Here is a 19,999-nt window from a genome sequence, read left to right as displayed (position 1 = left end):
CTGCAAAAAAAAAAAAAAAAAGGAAACACTAGTGTTGTAAGCAAGACACAAGAAGTAATTCTTATGCACTGGGAGAGAAGCCTGAACCATGATAACAATCACTGGGTCTATAGGAATTGGCTAGGTGTTTTACTTGTATTACTATTTACTTGTATTGTATTAGTGTTTTACAATAAAAGTTTCTTACACTTCGTTAGTACGCGAGTGCTCCTCGTAGAGTTGCGCTACTCTCAGTTACAAGGTCTTGTGACAGCCGTTTCTTACAATCCAAGCTGCTAGTAACTGCCGCCAGGAGCACATTGCTACACGGAGCAGGTCTGGGCGGAGCACTGCATGGAACTGCGGCTGGTGGCCCCATCTTACAGGCGCAGTTCCTTGCCAGCGTGCTAACCAGAAGCGCGACCGGCAGCACATTCCCATAAGGGAGCAGCTTGCTACAGACCACCCCGCTCCCTCGGGCTTTTGCAGCGAGGAGCATCGCTCGCTCCAGTCCAGAGAAAGGCAGCGGCTTCCGAGTCGCTCACGCGCATGCTCGGTTCCCCTCAGGCACGCGTAATACGCCCAAGCGCGGCCGCGGAACAAAGGGCGGGGATAGGACGCAGCCTCACCCCTTGTCGCGCTTTTTTCAACTTGCCCATTGGCTTTCACCTGGGCGAGCCCGCCTCCTGGTGTCGGCTCCCGGCTCTTGATTGGCTTGAGTGGAGGCGGGCCTCCCCTACCCACGGCAGTTGCTGTCAGAAAGTAGCTTGCCCCGCCCCCTGCTCCGACCCGCCGCGGTTTCCGTTCTCCCACCCTCACCATGTACCGCTCACTCCGGCCTCTTCAGCGCCTGGGCAGCGCGCGGGGCTGCCTTGTGCCTCAGTCGCGCGCCGCTCTCCTGTGCCAGCCTCAGCCTCGAAGCCCGCCGCGCGCCAGCATGGTGAGGACGCGCCCGGGGTCACGCGGCGGCGGTGACCTCTAACTGACACCCCCAACCGCCTCTCCCCCAAGGGCGGTAGGCCGGGGAGGAGATGAGGGGGCTCATCCGGGCCGACCCCGGGGCAGCGAGGCCGCGGTCTCTTCCCACTCAGCAGCGGACTCCGCGCCAGGCCGGCCTGTGGGAGCCGATTGGGACCTTGAGTCCCCGAGTCTCGCCGGGTCCTGCGCAGCTGCGTTAGTGGAGCGTCGCCTGGACCCCGCGGTGACTGGCGACCCCGCGCCTCGCCCGCCTCACGCCAGCGCCAAGAAGGGGCAGCGCATCGGTCTTGCTCATAGAAGCAGCCGAGCAGGATGCGGGGCCCAAGTACCCTCTTGCGCGCCCAACTCTCGTGACGCTCGGGCCATCGACGGCCCCGGGACATCAATCACTAGGGGCCCGCAGCTGTGGAGACAGGTTCGGTTGGAAAATGCTCTAACGCGTGGCATCGCTCTTCCTGGGACTGGGCCACGGGGAACCCTTTGAATTGCACAGCAGTGTGATGCATGTCCCCCCCCCCCCACACGTTTACCCTCTGTGCACAGTCCATTGCAGTAAGTGGAGGCCATGCTGCAGTCTAAACACACATGCTATGGAAATATGGGGTTGCAAATGTGATTTAACAGTCCCTCCTTTTCAGATATGCAGAGAGAGGAAACTGCACCTCGGGTTTCAGCCTCTTGCAATATCACTTTCCAGGCCCTCAGAAAATGTCAAAAGCTTCCAGCAAAAAGTGACCTGACATTTCTTTCCTACAACAGGCTTTGTAAAGTGTTGCTTCTGTATTTTTTAGTCTCAAAGGAGCACAGTCCAAATTAACGAATAAACCAAATGACAATAACCTGGGGGAATTGGAATTCAATATTTAACTTAAAACAAACAGACATGTAACTTACAAATCACTGGCCTGTTATCACTGATAATTTTATTTGTGTATCCTGCCCCCCATGTTTTCCTATCACATTTTTTCTGTAGAGATCTAATAAGTAACATATTGAGCTTTGCTGAGAAACTTGCACTGTAACGTGAGCTTCTACTCAATTTATGATAGAGTTGAGTTTTCCATTGCGTTGTGATAAAAGTTCAGGTTGGATTTCCTGCCAGCCTGGACCTGAGTGGCCCAGGACCAGAGGAGGTCAAGACTCCTCTCTGGGCAGTGGATGTCCCCGGACCATAGGGAGAGTCAGCCTCCTGGGGCTGGGATTCTCCTCAGCAGCTGCTGGCCCCTCTCCGCTGGGGTTCCTGACCTGGCTGGGGCTTCCCACTGCCACTAGTGTTCTGGGCTGGGGATCCCCCTCAGCTGCTGCAAGCCCCACTTCTGCTGGGGATCTCCCCACTCCACATTGGCCGCCTGCTATTTGGGTTCCCCATAACTGCTGCAGGGGTTCCCTGGCCTTGGGCTCCATAGGGCTGGACTCCCCACCCACCTCAGCACCAGCCCCTGCCAGCCCAGCTGGGGCTCCCCAGCACCCAGAGGACTCCCAGCTGGCTCTCTTGTACAGCAACATCTGTTGTCTTTCCTTCCAGACCACAGATGTTGCCAGACCAGAGAGTAAAGGATTTGGGAGGTTCAACCTATACAGTTATATTTGTTTAGATTACTTAAACTTTGAACTGTGTTTTTGGTCAGAGGACATGTGAGTAGGACTTTTGAGAAGCTGGGCTTTATTTTATAGGGTAGAAGATGATGTTAATTTTGAGTTGGGCCTTGCAGGAAGCATAAGCCAGCAAACTATCAGAAGCTAGCAGATTTGTATAGCCGCTTTGACATAGAAAAGCTGAAGTAGGACAGATTTTAATCATGATCTAGACTTGGTCTACACTACCGCATTACATACAAGCAGCTTACCTTGACTTAACTTTGTGTGTCTACACTAAAAAGTTGCTCCCATCAGTGGAAGTTGTCCCCTACACTGGCCTACTAACTAGGGATGTTAAAATACATTTTTTTAGGGAAATGTGTAACCACTGAAATTTTTGTTTATAAACGGAAGGGAGGCAGCTTCCCAGGAGCTAGTGCACACAGGGAGCTGGCTTTTAATCTGGCTCCCCACACACACTGGCTTCTGTGGAGCCACCTCTCCCCCTTCTCCCTGCTCTGCTGCCTCTGATCCAGAGGCAGCAGTGTGGAGGGGAGTCCTATGTGTAATCATGAAGGTTAATCAATGAGCTCAGTCTCATTGGTTAACCATGTACACATTTACACTTCCACGTCTCTACTAATAACTTGAGAGATGTAGGACTTAGATCCCACTGACTGAGGGTGATGGGGGAGAGGCAACTACCTAGAGACCAGGCAATTTAAAAGAGCTGCAGTATTATTAGCTCTTTTAAATTGCTTGGGTGGGCTGCAGGCATGGGTGTATGGCACTCCCCTTGGGGAAGGCTAGCTCTGGGCTCTGCTCCTTTCAGTCGTGCCCCCCCTGTGGCTGGAGCTGCAAACCTCCCTATCTCCTTCCCTCAGCCAGAGTCCTGAGAATGACCCTCTCTCTGCCAGAGGAGCTATGGGCTGGCTGCATCCGTACCTCCCTTTCCTTCCCCAGACCCAACATGCTCTAGGGAAAAGTGTTTCTTCAAGATGCTTTTGATATATCTGATCAAAGGTTTCAGGGTGGCTGAGTAGCAAATACTGTTGGGTTGAGTCTGTGGAAGTGAGGGGAGGCAAGGTTACAGCTGGTCCAGGGTTCCTCTGAGCAGGTTGGGGATGGGGTTGTGGTCAGTCCAGGATTCCTCCAGGCAGGTGCGGGATTAGGCTGAGACCAGCCAGGGAGTCTTCTGGTTGAGGGGGGGGGGACACAGTGTTGGTTATGGAAACACTTTTTCTTATCAAAACATGTATTACATTTAAAACTCACTGGTTTATTAAGCACAGGACATATAAACTATAGTAAGTTGATTTTTTTCTAGTCATGTCCTTCAGTATTTTAGAAGTAGCACACATCCTTTCAGACTTCATTTTTATTCATAGATTGGAAGAGGAAGTCCACTTGACTGCTTTTTCAACTCTCAGTGTCTCAGTTTTGAATTAACTAGTAATTGAGGTAAACTAGGTGAATAAACTGAAATGAAGAATGTATTCTTGCCTTACCTGCAGAAGAGAGTAGGGATGTAAAGGGTTAACTGATATCACCTTATTTGGTGATTCTTCTCCGGTAAGCAGTTAACCAGCAGCTGGGCTGTGGCACAGTGGGCCCAGCTGGGCTCGAATGGCCCCTGGCCATGGGATCTCAGTTCACTGGTTAAATGTAACATAACATTTAACCAGTTAACTTTTTAAAATGGATTTTACATCCCTAGAAGAGTCTGTTGGTTGTCAAAAGCTGGTTTAGTACCTCAGCAAACAGTGGTTTGATATGCTTATCCAGTGACTTCCACCAATTTTTTTAGTTTGGTTTTCTTTAAAACTTCACAGCAAATATACTGCTTGAATATTTTTATTTAATTTAAATGATTCTAATATTACAAGTTTAAACTTTAATTTGTTGTCATAATCTACTATGTGTTTGAGAAATTTTTTCTGTGTGTCTATCTGTTTGTGTGTCTGTCTGTTCAAGAACTCTTCCTAAACAGTAAGAGCTAGGACCACCAAATTCAGTATACAGCTTCTTTTTACCATAACTTAAAGCAAGATAAGGGTTTGGTTGTGCCAGGAAAATGGGAATAGGATTGCGTCTCATAAAACCATACAGAAAAGAGCATCACCAGACAGGTGAAAGGGACTGGCGGGCTGGGGGAGGCATGACCCCCCCCCCTCCATCTGGGACTGCCACAGCTTCAAGCGTCCTACCCCCCAGGGACCCCTTGGGGAGGGCAGAGGGAGGAGAGGGCTGAAACTCCCTCCCCAGTTTATACAGCAACATAGCTGGCTGTTCCCCTTCATCAGGGGAATGGGGAAAGTGCACAGTTGGCTGCATTCCTCACTCTGGTTGTGAACCATGGGGGGGCGGGGCGGACAAATCTGGACCTGCCCGAGTAGCGGGATATGCACCCCTGCCCTGCCTGTGCCCAGTGGAGCTGTAGTGGCCATCGAGGCATTTCTCACCTGTCCCAAAGCTGTAGCAGTGAGAGAGCTGGGGTAGTCTTGTCTTCCTTGGGCAACCTACATACTGAATCACTTATCCCCATCCCCATCCCTGAGCAATGATTTAAATGAAGCATGTACATTTTCATTTTATTTTCCAAAAAACAGAAATTAAGGACCTGAGTAGCACCAGGTAAATCTTCTAGTTTCATATGCAGTTTCAAATAGGTTTGTTTTTAATGATATATTTAATTGATTTTAAAAATAGCATTTCTGCTTTTAAAAAACATAATTAATTTTGATCCATCCTCATAATCACCCTAGCCATGATTCTGTTACAGTCTCGCACAGAAGGCTGTTTGGCTCCCTTATGCCACTGGAGAACTGTGTAAGACCTATAGTAGGGCGTAGGATCAGGATATTTAGTTTTAAATAGTGGCATGCAGACAAACTACCAAAAACAGTACATGTGTTTTATATGCAGTGTCCATAGCTTGTGGAATGTACTGCTACAGGACACAGTTACGTAATATATTTTAAAAAAATATTTGCATTTCTTTAGGTGAAACTGTTTGTAGATACACAGACATTAGGTTAATCCAGATTAAATCAGGAAGAAATTCTGTACCCTGCTTCTACAGACTTGCATAATTAAGTGTGCATTACAGGCAGTCCCCAGGTTACGTACAAGATAGGGACTGTAGGTTTGTTCTTAAGTTGAATTTGTATGTAAGTCGGAACTGGTACATATTGTAGGGGAAACTCTAGCCAAACATTTCTCCAGAGCTCAGTTTTATTCTCCCACGCCTCACTTCCCTCAGTCCTTTATTCTCAAGCTGAGGTGTCTGCTGAGAAAAGCCACTCCGTGTCTCCCAGGTCTGCTGGGGGCGGGGGGTGCTAGCTTAGTGTCTCCCTGGTCTGCTGGGGGGAAGCAGCTAGTGCGGGGTTGCCTCACCCCGTTTGTAAGTAGGGATCTGATGTAAGTCGGATCCATGTAACCCGGGGACTGCCTGTATTGGCCTTTTTGCCTGTCAGAAGTATATGGGGTTGACTATAGCTAGATACAGGATGCTGACTTTACGGATCAATGATCTGATTGGTTGTGATTCCTATATTTTGGAACACAGGAAAAAAAATATTCTTTGAATTGTTGAAGGCTGTTTGTCAAAAGTGATCGTTAAACACTGGATGATGCTTAAATCAAGGGAATTGCTCCTACAGTAAAGACTTCATAATTTTTATTTGTGAAACGTGCATTCTGATGACAGTAATTGAATTAATACTCGGTAACTCCATAGTTCATAGATCAGTGGACTGTTAGCTGTCATCAGTCTTAACCATTAACTTATTTTAATTTCTCCCATTGTTGACACTGGAACTTTGCAAGTTTTGAGCAACTGGTTCTGTGCCAGGGTAACTTGGAGCTAATTTATAATAGATCACAGATAGTCAAAATGAATTTATATCTTTGAGTATATTTGGTTCTGAGGACTAGCCGTTGGTATAATGATTTCAGTATTAAAGCTATATTCCATTCCATCAGTTGTCTCTTGGACATGGCTTCAAATTTGGCTGCTTCATTTAAGTGCCCAGATAATGCTTTTGGGCATTTAAGAAACCTAATACCAGTTACAGATACTACAGGGCTAATTTGGATATCAGTGCCTGGCATGTTTATGAATTCAAAGGGTAAATTTAGTCGCTGACCTAGTGAAGCATTGGCAGTTGTAAAAGTAAATATAGAAAATGTTCAGTAGATGCTAGATCAAGAGCATATGTGAATGATCTATGCAAATTGAGTAGGATAAAGAAAACTAAGAGGAGCTAGATCGGTGGTTCTCAACCTGTTTACCATTGCTGGCCACAAATGCAGCTCTCTGTGTGCAGCCACATGTTGTATATACTACCTATATGGTCCTAAAGATGTCATATAGGCTGCAGCTGTGTACTGATTGGACCACAAACAGCCCATGGGACAGAGGTTGAGAACCACTGAACAAGGTGATACTTAAAGTAAGAAGCATGGGTCCTTTTTTACATTTTCCTCAATAAATACTGCTGGTTCTAGCTGAGCCAAAGGAGGGCAAATTGTGTCATGATTTACGTGGAGGAATCTCATGTGGTTTTATCTCACCATGACAAATGTTAAAAAACAACAACAAAAAAATACTTAAACTCTAAAATATACACTTAAGTCAACTAAATGTTTGCTCCTGGCTATATAAAATATTATAACAGAACCATATTAGATATGTGGAATATTTAGTTATGGGCATTTTCCTCTTATTGTGGAACTACAAGCTGGAACTTCCTGGGCCAGCACCCTCAGGACCTGACAGTTCCCAAATGAGGGATTTTGTTGGACCAGAGGAAGTTATTTCTGGCCCTCCTGCCACCACCTGCTCCAGCCCTGGGCCTACCGCCAGCCTCCCAGCCAGCTCCCCCCTGTTGCTGGCCCACACTGCTTTGTCAGCCTCTGCTGCCCTGCAGGGCTCCCAGGTGCTAGCCCTCCACTGAGATGCTCTGGTCCTGGAACATGCATGGTCTGGATGTTGCCAGACTAGAGAATCCTGGTTAAGAGAGTTTCAACCTGTTCTGTTATTAACAGTAAAAACCGTTCTGGTATCCTATGGCTTAGATAAAATGTATTCTTTTGTCTCAAAACAATATTAACGTTTAGACTGAGTTTTCTCTAAATAATGTCATACGAAGTCCAGATCTGTGTGTACTTTCAGCTTTTGCAATTGAAGCTGCAGAATAGGTGACTATACTTTGTGGGGTGAATTGATAGTTGGTTGAAAGAAACTGAATGCTTCATAAGTATGAATTACTTCATACACCAGGCAGAAGAAGCCTTGTTTCTCTCAAACAACTTATTACTGGCTGACTATGATCCAGTACTGAATTATGTATTAAACATAATAACACTTTTGATTCTTCTATAGTGTAGAAATGAGTGCTTCAAAATAAAAAAGTTAAAAATGGGGGGAGAGGGGTTGCAATGTTAAAAATTTATTTCATGGCCATCTGTAGCATTCCCCACCTCCCCACTCTCTTGCGGGGTTATCTTGTTTCATTTACTATATGCAAGACCTTTATTTTATTTCTAAAGAAATGTTTTTGTTTTTTTCCCCTTCAGGCCACCCAAGACTCGTTTAGAATAGAATATGACACCTTTGGTGAACTAAAGGTCCCAAATGACAAGTATTATGGTGCCCAGACTGTGAGATCTACAATGAACTTCAAGATAGGTGGAGTTACTGAGAGAATGCCAGTAAGTAACTTGAATCTACATTTCTTCCTGATTTATTTTTTTTTACAGTATAAGCTCTCAAAAACATAAGTCACTTTTCCTTATAGTTTTGCTAGAAACTAGTTAGGAACACAAGATTAATAGCAGCTTTCAGTTATGCTTGGAAGGTTCAGTCCTCACATCAAGGTCTTATTATTCTTAGAGTGACTGTACATATCTATTCCACTGTATGTATATGCGCACCAGTGATGGATGGGAGCAGTACTACCCTTTTCTAGACATCCCAGCATTCAGTAACAAAATTGCCTGTACAGGATTAAACCCAGAACACTTTGTATCCAAGAAATGTTGGCAGGGAGCCCAGACAGCCAGTGTGAAGATCATGACAAATTTGAAATTAAATAGGTTTTGCCTGTTTTCAGTCTGCTTTGTGTGTGAGCTCTGAGCAGGAGCTGAGAGGGAGAGATGAAGTCTTGGTAGCCAGACATGGGGTTTTCAGCTATATTCATATCTAAAAGGACCGATCCATGTAACAATAGATGTGAGTAGACAGGGAATGTGTAGTTTGAGGCAATCAGGTTTCTTGGTTTGTGGGACTTCTTTCTGCTGACTTAATTCTCTCCTCGAACATTGTAACTGAAACTGAATCCCAGGAAAGCAATTCTCAGTGCTTAAAATCTTTTTTTTAGTTGCTCTGTAACACCTAGCAACCAAGTATGCTTTACCAAGTATGTTATCTTTGTTTTTTTAATAAAATCACCATTTTTAAGACTATGATTTGATTCCTGTGTCCTAAAAAGCAAGAGGTTCTATGTGCTTGAGACTGAAAATCTGCTGTTAAGAAATTACAGTTTTTGAGTTCTTTCATGAGCAAGGGTTAAAGAGCTTGGGGTAACCCCATAGGAAGAAATTCCCAAGTGTGTCTTCCTGGGTTTAAAAAAGGGAGTTTCTGCATTTGGGTGGTGGAAACGTATCATCGAAGGTTGGGGAGTCTTGGAGTCTGTGACCCTGGCGAGTGGTTTGTTTTGTTTTTTTAGCAAAAGACTTTAGGGGCAGAGTATTTTTAAGGACTCTTGTGGGCCCTGCACTTGAAGTGCCAGAGTGTGGAACAGCCTTGACAGAACCTCATACACAGATGTTGGAGATTTTTTTTCTCCTCAACAGTAACTGTCAGGATGGCTCTAGAGTCCCCATTGCTGCCCGCCATTATGTTCTGGCATACGAGGGCAGTCACTCCATCACCACCACATTGACCATGAAATGTGGTCCTCTGTATCCAGCTTGAATTATGGCATCATTGCTATGATAAGGTATTCATCATTATGGTCTTTCTGACTATTTGCCGAAGTTCAACAGACAATATAGGAAAAGGAAGGTCCGACTCTGTTCTCTGAGAAAAATTATGACAATCTTCACAATTGTAAGACTATACTCCAATTCCTTAGAATCAACACTCCAGCAACAAAATGACAGTATTTTGTCATCAACAACCTTTTGACCCCACAACTTTGCTTTCCATTCCCAAGATTCATCTAGGAAAAAAAGGTGTTATAGAAGGCACACTCCACTGTCCTCCAGTTCAGCATCAATGAGCTCATCCCATGTAGCTGTTTCTTCTAAACAGGAATTTTTATGGGATTGCATAACAGTCTTTTCTCTTCCATCCAGAGTTCCCTCCAGGGCTGGCCCACAACATTTTGGCACCTGAGGCGGGGAGCTCAAATGACACCCCCATGCCTCCTCGCTTGGGCCAAAACTTTGAAAGGTCTCAATTCTGTCCTCTTCCTGTTCTTTGTGCCCTCTTTCCTCCAGCACAGCACTCCACCATATCTGTGCATCTAGAACAGAGAGAATACATATGCACCAGCAGCAGACACAATTTTCTACACTCCTGTGTCCTAGTGGTGCCGCCGCCTCCCTTCCCCCCCAAGTCTGGCGTCTGAGGCAGCTGCCTCAGTTCTCCTCATGGTAAGGCCAGCCCTAGTTCCCTCTAGTTTTTCACATCCATATATGAATGGATTTTGTAGTGTGCATCACTAGAGAGGTGAGGTGTGACATGGTGTACAGCAGGGGTGGGGCTGAGAGGTTCAGTGTGTGGTCTCAGGGCTGGGGGAGAGGCTTGAGGTATGGGGAGGTGAGGACTTTGTTGGGGGTGGGGCTCGAGTTGAGGAAATTGTAGTGCAGGCTGCCTCAGGGCTGTGCCAAGGAGAGAGAGACCCTCCCCCCATCCTTCTCACTGCTGCAGCTCAGGGCCAGGTGAGGGGTGCCTCTCCCCAGTTGCAGTAGCTCTGGTGGGGCTAGGATGCAGGAGGGGCACCTCTCCCCACATGCATGGCCTTTGATAGCCTGTTGTGCTGCCATGTAGCTGTACAGCTTACAGGGAATATAGCTTCCAGGGAATATAGCTTCCATCTGTTTTGCCTTTTTATTTACCAATTGTTACACTTCTTACATGCCTAGACTTACATAACATCAATCCAGTTGGTCTGCATATTAACCCCCCCACCGTCCACAGTGGAACAGGAGTATGCCATCCATTTACTTGAGCTCCTTTTCCCCAAACCTTCTCATCCCTCTTGAGGGACCATTCTCACAAGATTACACTCAATGGGAAGTCCTATCTCTTCCTCAGAAAGGGGCCATACAATAATATAATTGGCTTTCAAGGGAGGAGGCTTCTATACCCATAAATTCCAGATCCCTGAGTCAAAAGATGGTCTGTTAAATCTATGAACAAATTCCTGAAGAAAATAAAATTCCTTATGATTACCCTAGCATCAGTTATTCCCGAGAACAAGGAAACTGGCATGCTGTCTTTGATTTGGGATGCTTATTTCGAAATCACAATATGTCTTGACCATTGAAAGTTTCCCAGGTTCCTGTCAAACAGTTGTCACTCTGTTTGCTGTACTTCCATTTGACCTGGAAGATGTTCCCTGTGCAAAATGCATGGTAGTGGTAACAGCTCACCTTTGAAAACTGGGTGTGCATGTGATTCCACTCAAGTCACCACAAAGTTGCTTACCTTCTGGGGAAACAATACACAGTGGTACATCAGCTGAGCAGATACTTCGCTAATGAACAGGAGAGGTCATTATGCCCACATGTAGTCAGACACATCTTCCAGTTCTGGGGACTCCCCAAGTGAACTGTAAAGGTGATCCCTAAGATTTGTTTTGAAACAATGGAAGAACTGGACTACACTCAATTACTTGCAGTTGGTGGCTCCAACATAGGCCCTGGTTACTTCTTACAAGGAGCCCTTATCTCTTGCAGGCCTTCTTGAGTCTCTCCCTGGGAGTTAATCGTACTCCTTGTAGAGTCGGGGTGAAGATCTCCTGGGTGGGAGTTCCACCTATTGTTTGAGGAGTCCTGCTGGCAGTCTTCTGCTTTGGTGATCCTGCTCCTTCCCCATCAGACGGCTGCAGTTTTTTCCCTTTTAAATGCCTCCTGCCGATCATACGTGATAGGCAAACCCAGAGGGACAAGGCATATTAACCACGCTACCTATTTTCCCACATTTTATTTCTAAAATGCTGTCACCTTAAACATGAAAAAGGCTTCATAATTGGAGGTGAGAAGAGCACTAGTTTTTTTTTTTACATAGAGAATGCTAAATCATTCTGAACTTCTACCCTTTTTTTATCTCAATTGCTATCAGAATTAAGGGTGATCCACTTTTCTTCCAGAGGATCTCCTCCTAGATCTCTTCCAGGACCCATTTATGCTACTGTCTGACTAACATGACCCTACCATCTAGGGTATTTATACACTCTTCTAGAGCACTCTTCTACTGCAGCTTTCGTGGCTCAAGTACCTATTGTTGACATTTGTAAAGGAGCAAGTTGGTTTTCAATTCACACCTTCCCTTCTTGTTACACCATTACTTGCCAGAGAATATGCCAGTTTTAGACAGGTATTTTACAATTACCATTCCGGTATATTCTGAATGCCTACCCTCCTACCAGTGTTCCCTCTAATTTTTTCCATCCATGGACAGATTGCCTTTTGGTATGTGCACCAGTATTGAGATAATGTACAGATACATTCTACCAGTACAAAAACCCTATTTTTTAACAGTTCATAGATATGGAAGAAGAATATTAAAAAAGGCATAATTAACTGGTCACTGCTTAAGATATGCAATATGAAATCAAATAAAATATCACTGCCCTTGAAATACATGTACTTTATCATCCTTTCTAACAACTCAAGCTAGTAAACGCACCAAAACATGGTATACTCAAAATTGCTATATAAAGAAAGGCATGGCCATTAACTGAAAGCATCAAAATATGCTTCAGAGGCCCAATTTAATAACCTGTTCCTCCTACCATACTAGACCACTAAATCTTCAGGGAAAGCTTACATCAAAAAATGAAGCATCTGCTAAAACATATTATGCTATGTACTTCTGCAGTTCACAAAATCAACCCTATTGAAAGCATATCATCTGCACACAGTGCAGCTTTATTAAGATGCTAAACAAATCTGAGTCAACTAGAAATAGTCATGTACTAATTGCAAATATTAATACAATATTTTCTGATACTGGAAGGAGTGTAAAAAGTATTCACTCAGGCTTATACAGTTTCCAAAGGATATGTTGGGGTTGACCGTCAATTACCCCTGCTGTTTCTTGCAAGTGGCTTGGCTGAAGCCAGCGGTGGGCCGCTTCTAACCAGTGATGAGCTGGCTCAAAGCCCCCTTAGCTGCATAAACAAGTTGTGAGATAATTAGGCTCAAGGACATGATGTGTAGGAATTGGATAGCAGTTGTTTCTTGCTAGAATCTGCTTGTGGATGTTTTTGCCCCTAAAAAAGGAATAGTTATAAAACAGCCGAAAGGCGCTGCTTGAACTGACAGTCCCACCTGTGGATCTAGGCCATATGGATGCCCAGGAATTCCCCACGCTGGAGCAGTGCCCTCTACCAGCCCTCTAGAGCACGGACAGAGGGCCCGGGACTGTTGGTAGCAGAAGAGGCATAAGCGTTGGATTCTTGCTTGCCTGCTTAATTGCCTGCTTCTCCGCATTGATAGAGGAGGTATCTGAGCCTTTAGCTATGATCTTTGAAAAATCATGGCAGACGGGAGATTCCAGAAGACTGGAAAAGGGCAAATATTGTGCCCATCTATAAAAAGGGGAATAAGAACAACCCAGGAAACTACAGACCGGTCAGTTTAACGTCTGTCCCAGGGAAGATAATGGAGCAGGTAATTAAGGAAATCATATGCAAACACTTGGAAGGTAATAAAGTGATAGGGAATAGCCAGCATGGGTTTGTGAAGAACAAGTCATGCCAAACTAATCTGATAGCTTTCTTTGATAGGATAACGAGCCTTGTGGATAAGGGAGAAGCGGTGGATGTCATATACCTAGACTTTAGTAAGGCATTTGTTACGGTCTCGCATGATATTCTTATTGATAAACTAGGCAAATATAACTTAGGGCCACAATAAGGTGGGTGCATAATTGGCTGGATAACCGTAGTCAGAGAGTTGTTGTTAACTGTTCTAAATCCTGCTGGAAAGGGATAACAAGTGGAGTTCCGCAAGGGTCTGTTTTGGGACCCGTACTGTTCAATATCTTCATCAATGATGTAGATATTGGGATAGAGAGTACGCTTATTAAATTTGCAGATGATACCAAACTGGGTGGGGTTGCAACTTCTTTGGAGGATAGGGACATAATTCAAAATGACCTTAGCAAGTTAGAGAAATGGTCAGAGGTAAACAGGATGAGGTTTAATAAAGAGAAATGCAAAGTGCTCCACTTAGGAAGGAACAATCAGTTCCATACATACAAGATGGGAAGCGACTGTCTAGGAAGGAGCATGGCGGAAAGGGATCTAGGGGTCATAGTGGACCACAAGTTGAATATGAGTCAACAGTGTGATGCTGTTGCAAAAAAAGCAAATATGATTCTAGGTTGTATCAACAGGTGTGTTGTAAGCAAAACTCGTGAAGTCATTCTGCCGCTCTACTCTGCACTAGTTAGGCCTCAGCTGGAGTACTGTGTCCAGTTCTGGGAGCCACATTTCAAGAAAGATGTGGAGAAATTGGAAAGGGTACAGAGAAGAGCGACAAGAATGATTAAAGGTCTAGAGAACATGACCTATGAAGCCAGGCTTCACGAACTGGGCTTGTTTAGTTTGGAAAAAAGAAGATTAAGGGGGGACATGATAGCGGTTTTCAAATATCTAAAAGGGTGTCACAAGGAGGAAGGAGAAAATTTGTTCCTCTTGGTTTCTGAGGACAGGACAAGGAGTAATGGGCTTAAAGTGCAGCAGGGGAGGTTTAGATTGGACATTAGGAAAAAATTCCTAACTGTCAGGGTGGTCAAATATTGGAATAAATTGCCCAGGGAGGTGGTGGAATCTCCCTCTCTGGAGATATTTAAGAACAGGTTAGCTAGACATCTGTCAGGGATGGTGTAGACGGAGCTTGGTCCTGCCTTGAGGGCGGGGGGCTGGACTCGATGACCTCTCGAGGTCCCTTCCAGTCCTATGATTCTATGATTCTATGATTGAGAGGCCCATATTTAGTAATGCGTAATATGTAATATGCTTTGGAATAAAACTTCTTATATTTATGCACCCAATGTGGCTTCACTGAGTGTAGCTGAGCCTCCTGACAGAACGACAGGATATCAATTTAATACTTCATACAGAAAGCAGTAAAAATAAATGATAAAGCAACACAGAGAACAAATGAACAACAACTCTGAAAATACAAGGAGAAGTCAAACAAGTGGTTGGTTATGTGTATTTTAAATGAAGCTATGTCTACACTGCCCTCTCTTGTGCAAAAAAAATGCAAATGAGGTGAAGTGTGGAAAATTGCGCTGCCTCATTTTCATAATTAATGAGGTTCCTTTTTTGTGCAAGAGGCTTTTGTGCAAAAAGGAGCTGTCTCCACAGCTTATTTTTCCACAAAACCCCCCTCTCGCACAAGGGCTGTTCTTCCGCTTTTTTTCAGGAAGAACGGCTCTTGTGCAAGAGGGGGGTTTTGCGGAAAAATAAGCTGTGGAGACAGCTCCTTTTTGCACAAAAGCCTTTTGCACAGAAAAGGAGCCTCATTAATTATGAAAATGAGGCATGCCGATGTTCCATGCTTCACCTCATTTTCATACTTTTTTGCACAAGAGAGGGCAGTATAGATGTAGCCACAGTGTTTAGGGACCCGCAAGCTAAGCAAATGCAACAGAGCCCTGTAGAAAAAGACAAAGTTTTCTTGGTTTCACACTTTCACCAATTTAAAATCAAAGGAGGCTCATTATACACCCTTACGGATATGGAGCACCTTAACACATGCCTTTGGAGTTTACATCCAGGTCTCAAAGAGCTTGCAAATAAGGTCTTCATCCTACAAAGCATAACACTAAACCTAGTACTTGTTACTTCAGTGACTGAAGTACTCTGAAGAGCCAGAACTGCACTAGATATCAAAGACCTGGCCTTAATTGTTTTCAATATCTGTCCAGATTTTGGATTTGGATTCCTTTTCCACATTACACACCAAAACAGGCATTAAGTACAAAGGAAAAGGAATTGCAAAGTACTTAATTTTTTTTTCTGTACTGCATCATTTCAGTGGAGGTATGGATCATACAGCATATGTCATCCTGTGGACCATCTGATTGTCCACTTGCTAAAATTACATTTAGGAGTTAGACAAACCTCGTGTCTTCATGTACCTTCTGTACTAATATATGTTGATATCATTAACATATTTCTGAAATTTCAGGTTCAAGTTATAAGAGCGTTTGGGATCTTGAAACGAGCAGCTGCGGAAGTAAATCAGGATTATGGTCTTGAGCCGAAGATTGCTAATGCCATTATAAAGGCAGCAGATGAGGTAGGAGAAAAGTGTTGAAAACATCAGAACTATACCTCAAATTATTTTAGTGCACAATAGTTTTTCGTACAAGCAATGATTCTGAAAAAATGTGTCCATTCCAAAGCCAGAAGGGACCACTGAAACCCTCTAGCTTTGATCTTTGTAGAACACAGACCTCAAACATTCCCCAAAACAATTTCAAGATTGTATCTTTTAGAAAACTATTGATTGTTGTTTTTTTAAATTGCCATTGACGGAAAATTCACTATGATCCTTGGTAAATTATCTTCAATGTTAAAAATGTACACCTTATTTCCAGTCTGAATTTGTCTAGCTTCAAATTCTAGTGGATAAGGTTATACTTTTGTAGTCTCATGTGCCCATTATCAAATACTTGTGTGTTTTATCACCCTTAACCTTCTCTTAAATGAAATTGACTGAGCTCCTTAAAAGCATGTTTTCTAATCCTTTACTTATTCTTGTGGCTCTACTGTAAATTCTCTCCAGTTTATCAACATCTTCTGCTTCCCAAATTGATACAGTAACGCATCAGTAGTAGCAAGCTGTTTTCCTACTTGAGAAATCTGCTTAACCACATATGTTTTCTGAGTTTTATAGAATTGACTAGATACTTAAACGTAACAAATTTGGATCTTTTAAAAAAGATAATATAGGTTATTTTTCTCTTCTCTTTACTTGACTTTCCTATGAAGCCCTCTAAAATGCTTCTTGAGCTATACAAGATCCTTTCTCTAAAGAGTTCACCAACTATATGGGCTAAGAATGAGAGAGAGAATCGGGCTAAAATCAGGGTATTGGGATGAAGTTTGGCACAATTCTTGGTCATTCCTACGTTTTTCTTTGTTTTTTGTTGTTTTGTTTATTTTTGGGAGCTCCTCTAGAAGAATATCCTCACAACTACGTCTTCATGGTCTAAGATTTGCCACCTGGAACCAGAGCAGTCTCTCATTATAGACTCTATTTATTCCAAAGAGCAAAAGAACTTCTTATTCAAATATCAAGAAAGGTTTTACCAGTCCACCCCTGCAATTTTCAGTGCTGACTTCCCTTTGGCCGTGAAGGCAAACTCCAGAAAGAATCATGTGTTTGAGTCCCTTTATTCAGGGCAAATCTGAGGAAATCAGAGCTAATTAATGAAGTTGTGCACTGGGCCCACCATTAGCTGTGCTTTTACCTTTGAGACAGGAGTTATGGTAACAAGCAGCTGCTTCATGGACACCCATAGATGATTTTTTTTTTTTTTTTTTTTTTTTTTTTTGCGGGGACTGCAGGCTTTGTTCTGCTAGTCTTTCTCATTGATGCTAACTTCAAAAAAGTCAGAATCCTCCTCCAAAGACCACTTGATAGCAACAGTGGACGATGAACTGTCCCAAGCCTCCTATAGTTAACATCACCACTTTTTTTGTGTTTGTGAGTTATAGATTATATTGCCAGCCAGCTTCTTTTTGTAATTTTCCAGGATATCTTATTTGGAGACTGATTAGCTGTACAGTAATTCCTTATTTAACACAGTAGATACGTTTCAAAAAGTGATCTTGTTAAGTGAAAACATGTTATTTGGGGTCAATTTTCCCATTGAAAATAACGGGAAAGGTGGGAGTTGCGTTTCAAGTGGTGGGGAATGAGGAAACCCAGCCGCTGGCCTGCAAGCTGTGTCGGAGGAGAGGAAGCAAGGCGTCTGTCGAGAGGGTGTTTCTGGGGAATGGCGCGGCGAGCAGCGAACCCTCCGCCACTTTGAAGGGAGGTGGGGGAAGCCCTGCGCAGCCGCCGGCGACTGGCCGGCTGGGGAAACCGTGTTATTTCAGGGACAGTCGTGTTGTTCAAAAAATCCCTCTCCCCCCCCCCCCCAAAATCATGCTATCACGAAAATATGTTAAGCGGGCACGTGTTAAGTGAGTAATTACTGTATTTTAGGATGCAAGTCTCCTAACCACCTTAGATGTCCAAATTCTGAACATTGTATGGTGGGGGCTACGTGATCAGGTTTTAAAAAGACTGCTAGTATAGAGGTACTCCTTCCTATTCTCTCCACCAAGATTGTTCTCAGGCACTATCTTTTATTGCAGGGAATCAAGTTTCACCTGTCAAATGGCTCACGTGCTATTGCACAGAGGATATTTGGAATAAAACTTTTTTCTGAAAATCAAGAGGAAAGGAGGATTCTAATCAGTTTTGGATCTTGAAAACCTGAGTCAAAATATGATCAAGAGAAAGGTGGCTGGCTTTGTACTCTGAACTTTGTTGGGGCCTGTATTCACATAGGGGTGATATCTGCACACAGAATTGTATCAGTGCATCCGTGCTTGGGAAGAATCCCTATTAAAATACAAGCCTCAGTAAGGTCCAGAGTTGTACATAAATGAGGAACTGTTCTGCACTGCCTACCAGCAGAGATTAGGAATTTACATATTTCCCTTCTTGGATGATTGACTGATCGATAATACCACTCTAGAGGGTGTCAGCAAATCAGTCCCTACTGATGTTGAGTCTAATGTTCATAGTGCCTGGTTCTTTTACTATGGGAGCTATGCCACTAGGCCTTGAGGTTTCAGGAGAAGCAGGAAGCACAGGATTACTCGTATGGGAGCTGGATAACTGCTTTTCTGGCCTTGCGCCAGTCTAGAAATCATTCCCAACTGGAAACTGATTTCCAAATGCCTCGTATCCAAATTCTATGCCCAGCCGGGAATGGGGAAGCCCATTTGAATGGATTGCACACCCATGGAATTAGATCTCTCTAGAAACAACTACTTATCACTATTTTGGAGATTATGGTTGTCCTAAACATGCTAAGCACTAATGTGACCTGTGTGCCCAAGGGTGTGTTGAGTTCAAATGGGCAGTCATACCTTCAAAAGAGAATCCTGTGATAAATCTTCCCACTCATTTCTGAATTTGGTAGTAGCTGATCAGATTTTTCCTTTACTGGGGACACCCTTTAACTTCTAATCTTAACAAGCACCTTGGGAAGGAAGGTCTCAACACTGTTGCTCTAGCCTCATCCAAGAGGAGAGAAATCTGAGTCACTTTGAATGCTGTGAAGAAAAGTCTAGAAAAACTGGTAAGGGATAATCCTACAGAGAGAGAAGATAACTTGATAGGCCTTTTCCATTTCAACTATTTCTAACACTGTAGACTAGGAAATTTAACATTTAAGTGAATGTCTTGCTGCATTTGAAGATGCTGTCTCTTAAAACATAGTGGGAAAATGACAGCCTTCATCATCCTAATTATGAACACTGTTCCCTATTTTTAATTACAGGCAGTCCCCGAGTTACGTGGATCCGACTTATGTCGGATCTGCAGTTACGAACGGGGATTTTCTTGCCCCGGACGACGGGAGCGGCGGGGCGAGAAAAGCTGCTCTGCGTCTCCCTGGTCTGCTGGGGGGGGGGGGCAGGGGAGAGGAGCCAGCAGACCAGGGAGACGCTGAGCAAAGCGGCGGAGGACCCGGGCGGGATCGCGGCGCTTCCAGTTCAGCGCTGCGGTCCCGCCCAGGTCCTCCTCCGCTTTGCTCAGCGTCTCCCTGGTCTGCTGGGGAGGGGATGAAGCTAGTGCGCCCCCCCCCCCAGCAGACCAGGGAGATGTGGAGCAAAGCCCCGGACCTGTGGTAGAGCAGGTGGGGCGCTGCCGGTTGGTCCCGCAGCACCGCTCCTTGGCGCTACTGGACCAACCCGGCAGCACCCCAGCTGCTCTGCCCCAGGAGTCCTGATTCAGCCGCTGCTGATCAGTTTCAGCAGCGGCTGAATCAGGACACCTGGGGCAGAGCAGCTGGGGTGCTGCCGGGTTGGTCCAGTAGCGCCGAGGAGCGGCGGCACTACTGGACCAACCCAGCAGCACCCCAGCTGCTCTGTCCCAGGCGTCCCCAAGTCAGCAGCTGCTGAAACTGACCAGCGGCTGACTACAGGAA

General features: G+C 44.6%; 1 protein-coding gene across 2 annotated transcripts in view; it reads left to right on the top strand.

Moving 5' to 3' along the window:
- The first annotated feature begins 743 nt into the window (after positions 1–743).
- The window catches only part of FH (fumarate hydratase), a 40,371-nt gene continuing 21,115 nt past the window's right edge, over positions 744–19,999 (top strand). The window contains exons 1-3 of one of the 2 annotated variants that reach the window (XM_006134112.4): positions 744–919; positions 8,116–8,250; positions 15,976–16,086. In XM_006134112.4, coding sequence (XP_006134174.1) covers positions 800–919; positions 8,116–8,250; positions 15,976–16,086 — 366 coding nt within the window. In that variant the 5' untranslated portion in view covers positions 744–799. Of the gene's footprint in view, positions 920–1,021; positions 1,373–8,115; positions 8,251–15,975; positions 16,087–19,999 lie in introns of those variants that run through there. The other variant, XM_075921630.1, reaches the window with a different exon arrangement.

This window comes from Pelodiscus sinensis, chromosome 2 (genome assembly GCF_049634645.1).
Source record: "Pelodiscus sinensis isolate JC-2024 chromosome 2, ASM4963464v1, whole genome shotgun sequence".
Classification (NCBI taxonomy): Eukaryota; Metazoa; Chordata; order Testudines; family Trionychidae; genus Pelodiscus; species Pelodiscus sinensis.
The sequence above is the reverse complement of the archived record's forward strand: the minus strand, read 5'-3'. Positions and strand labels throughout refer to the sequence as shown.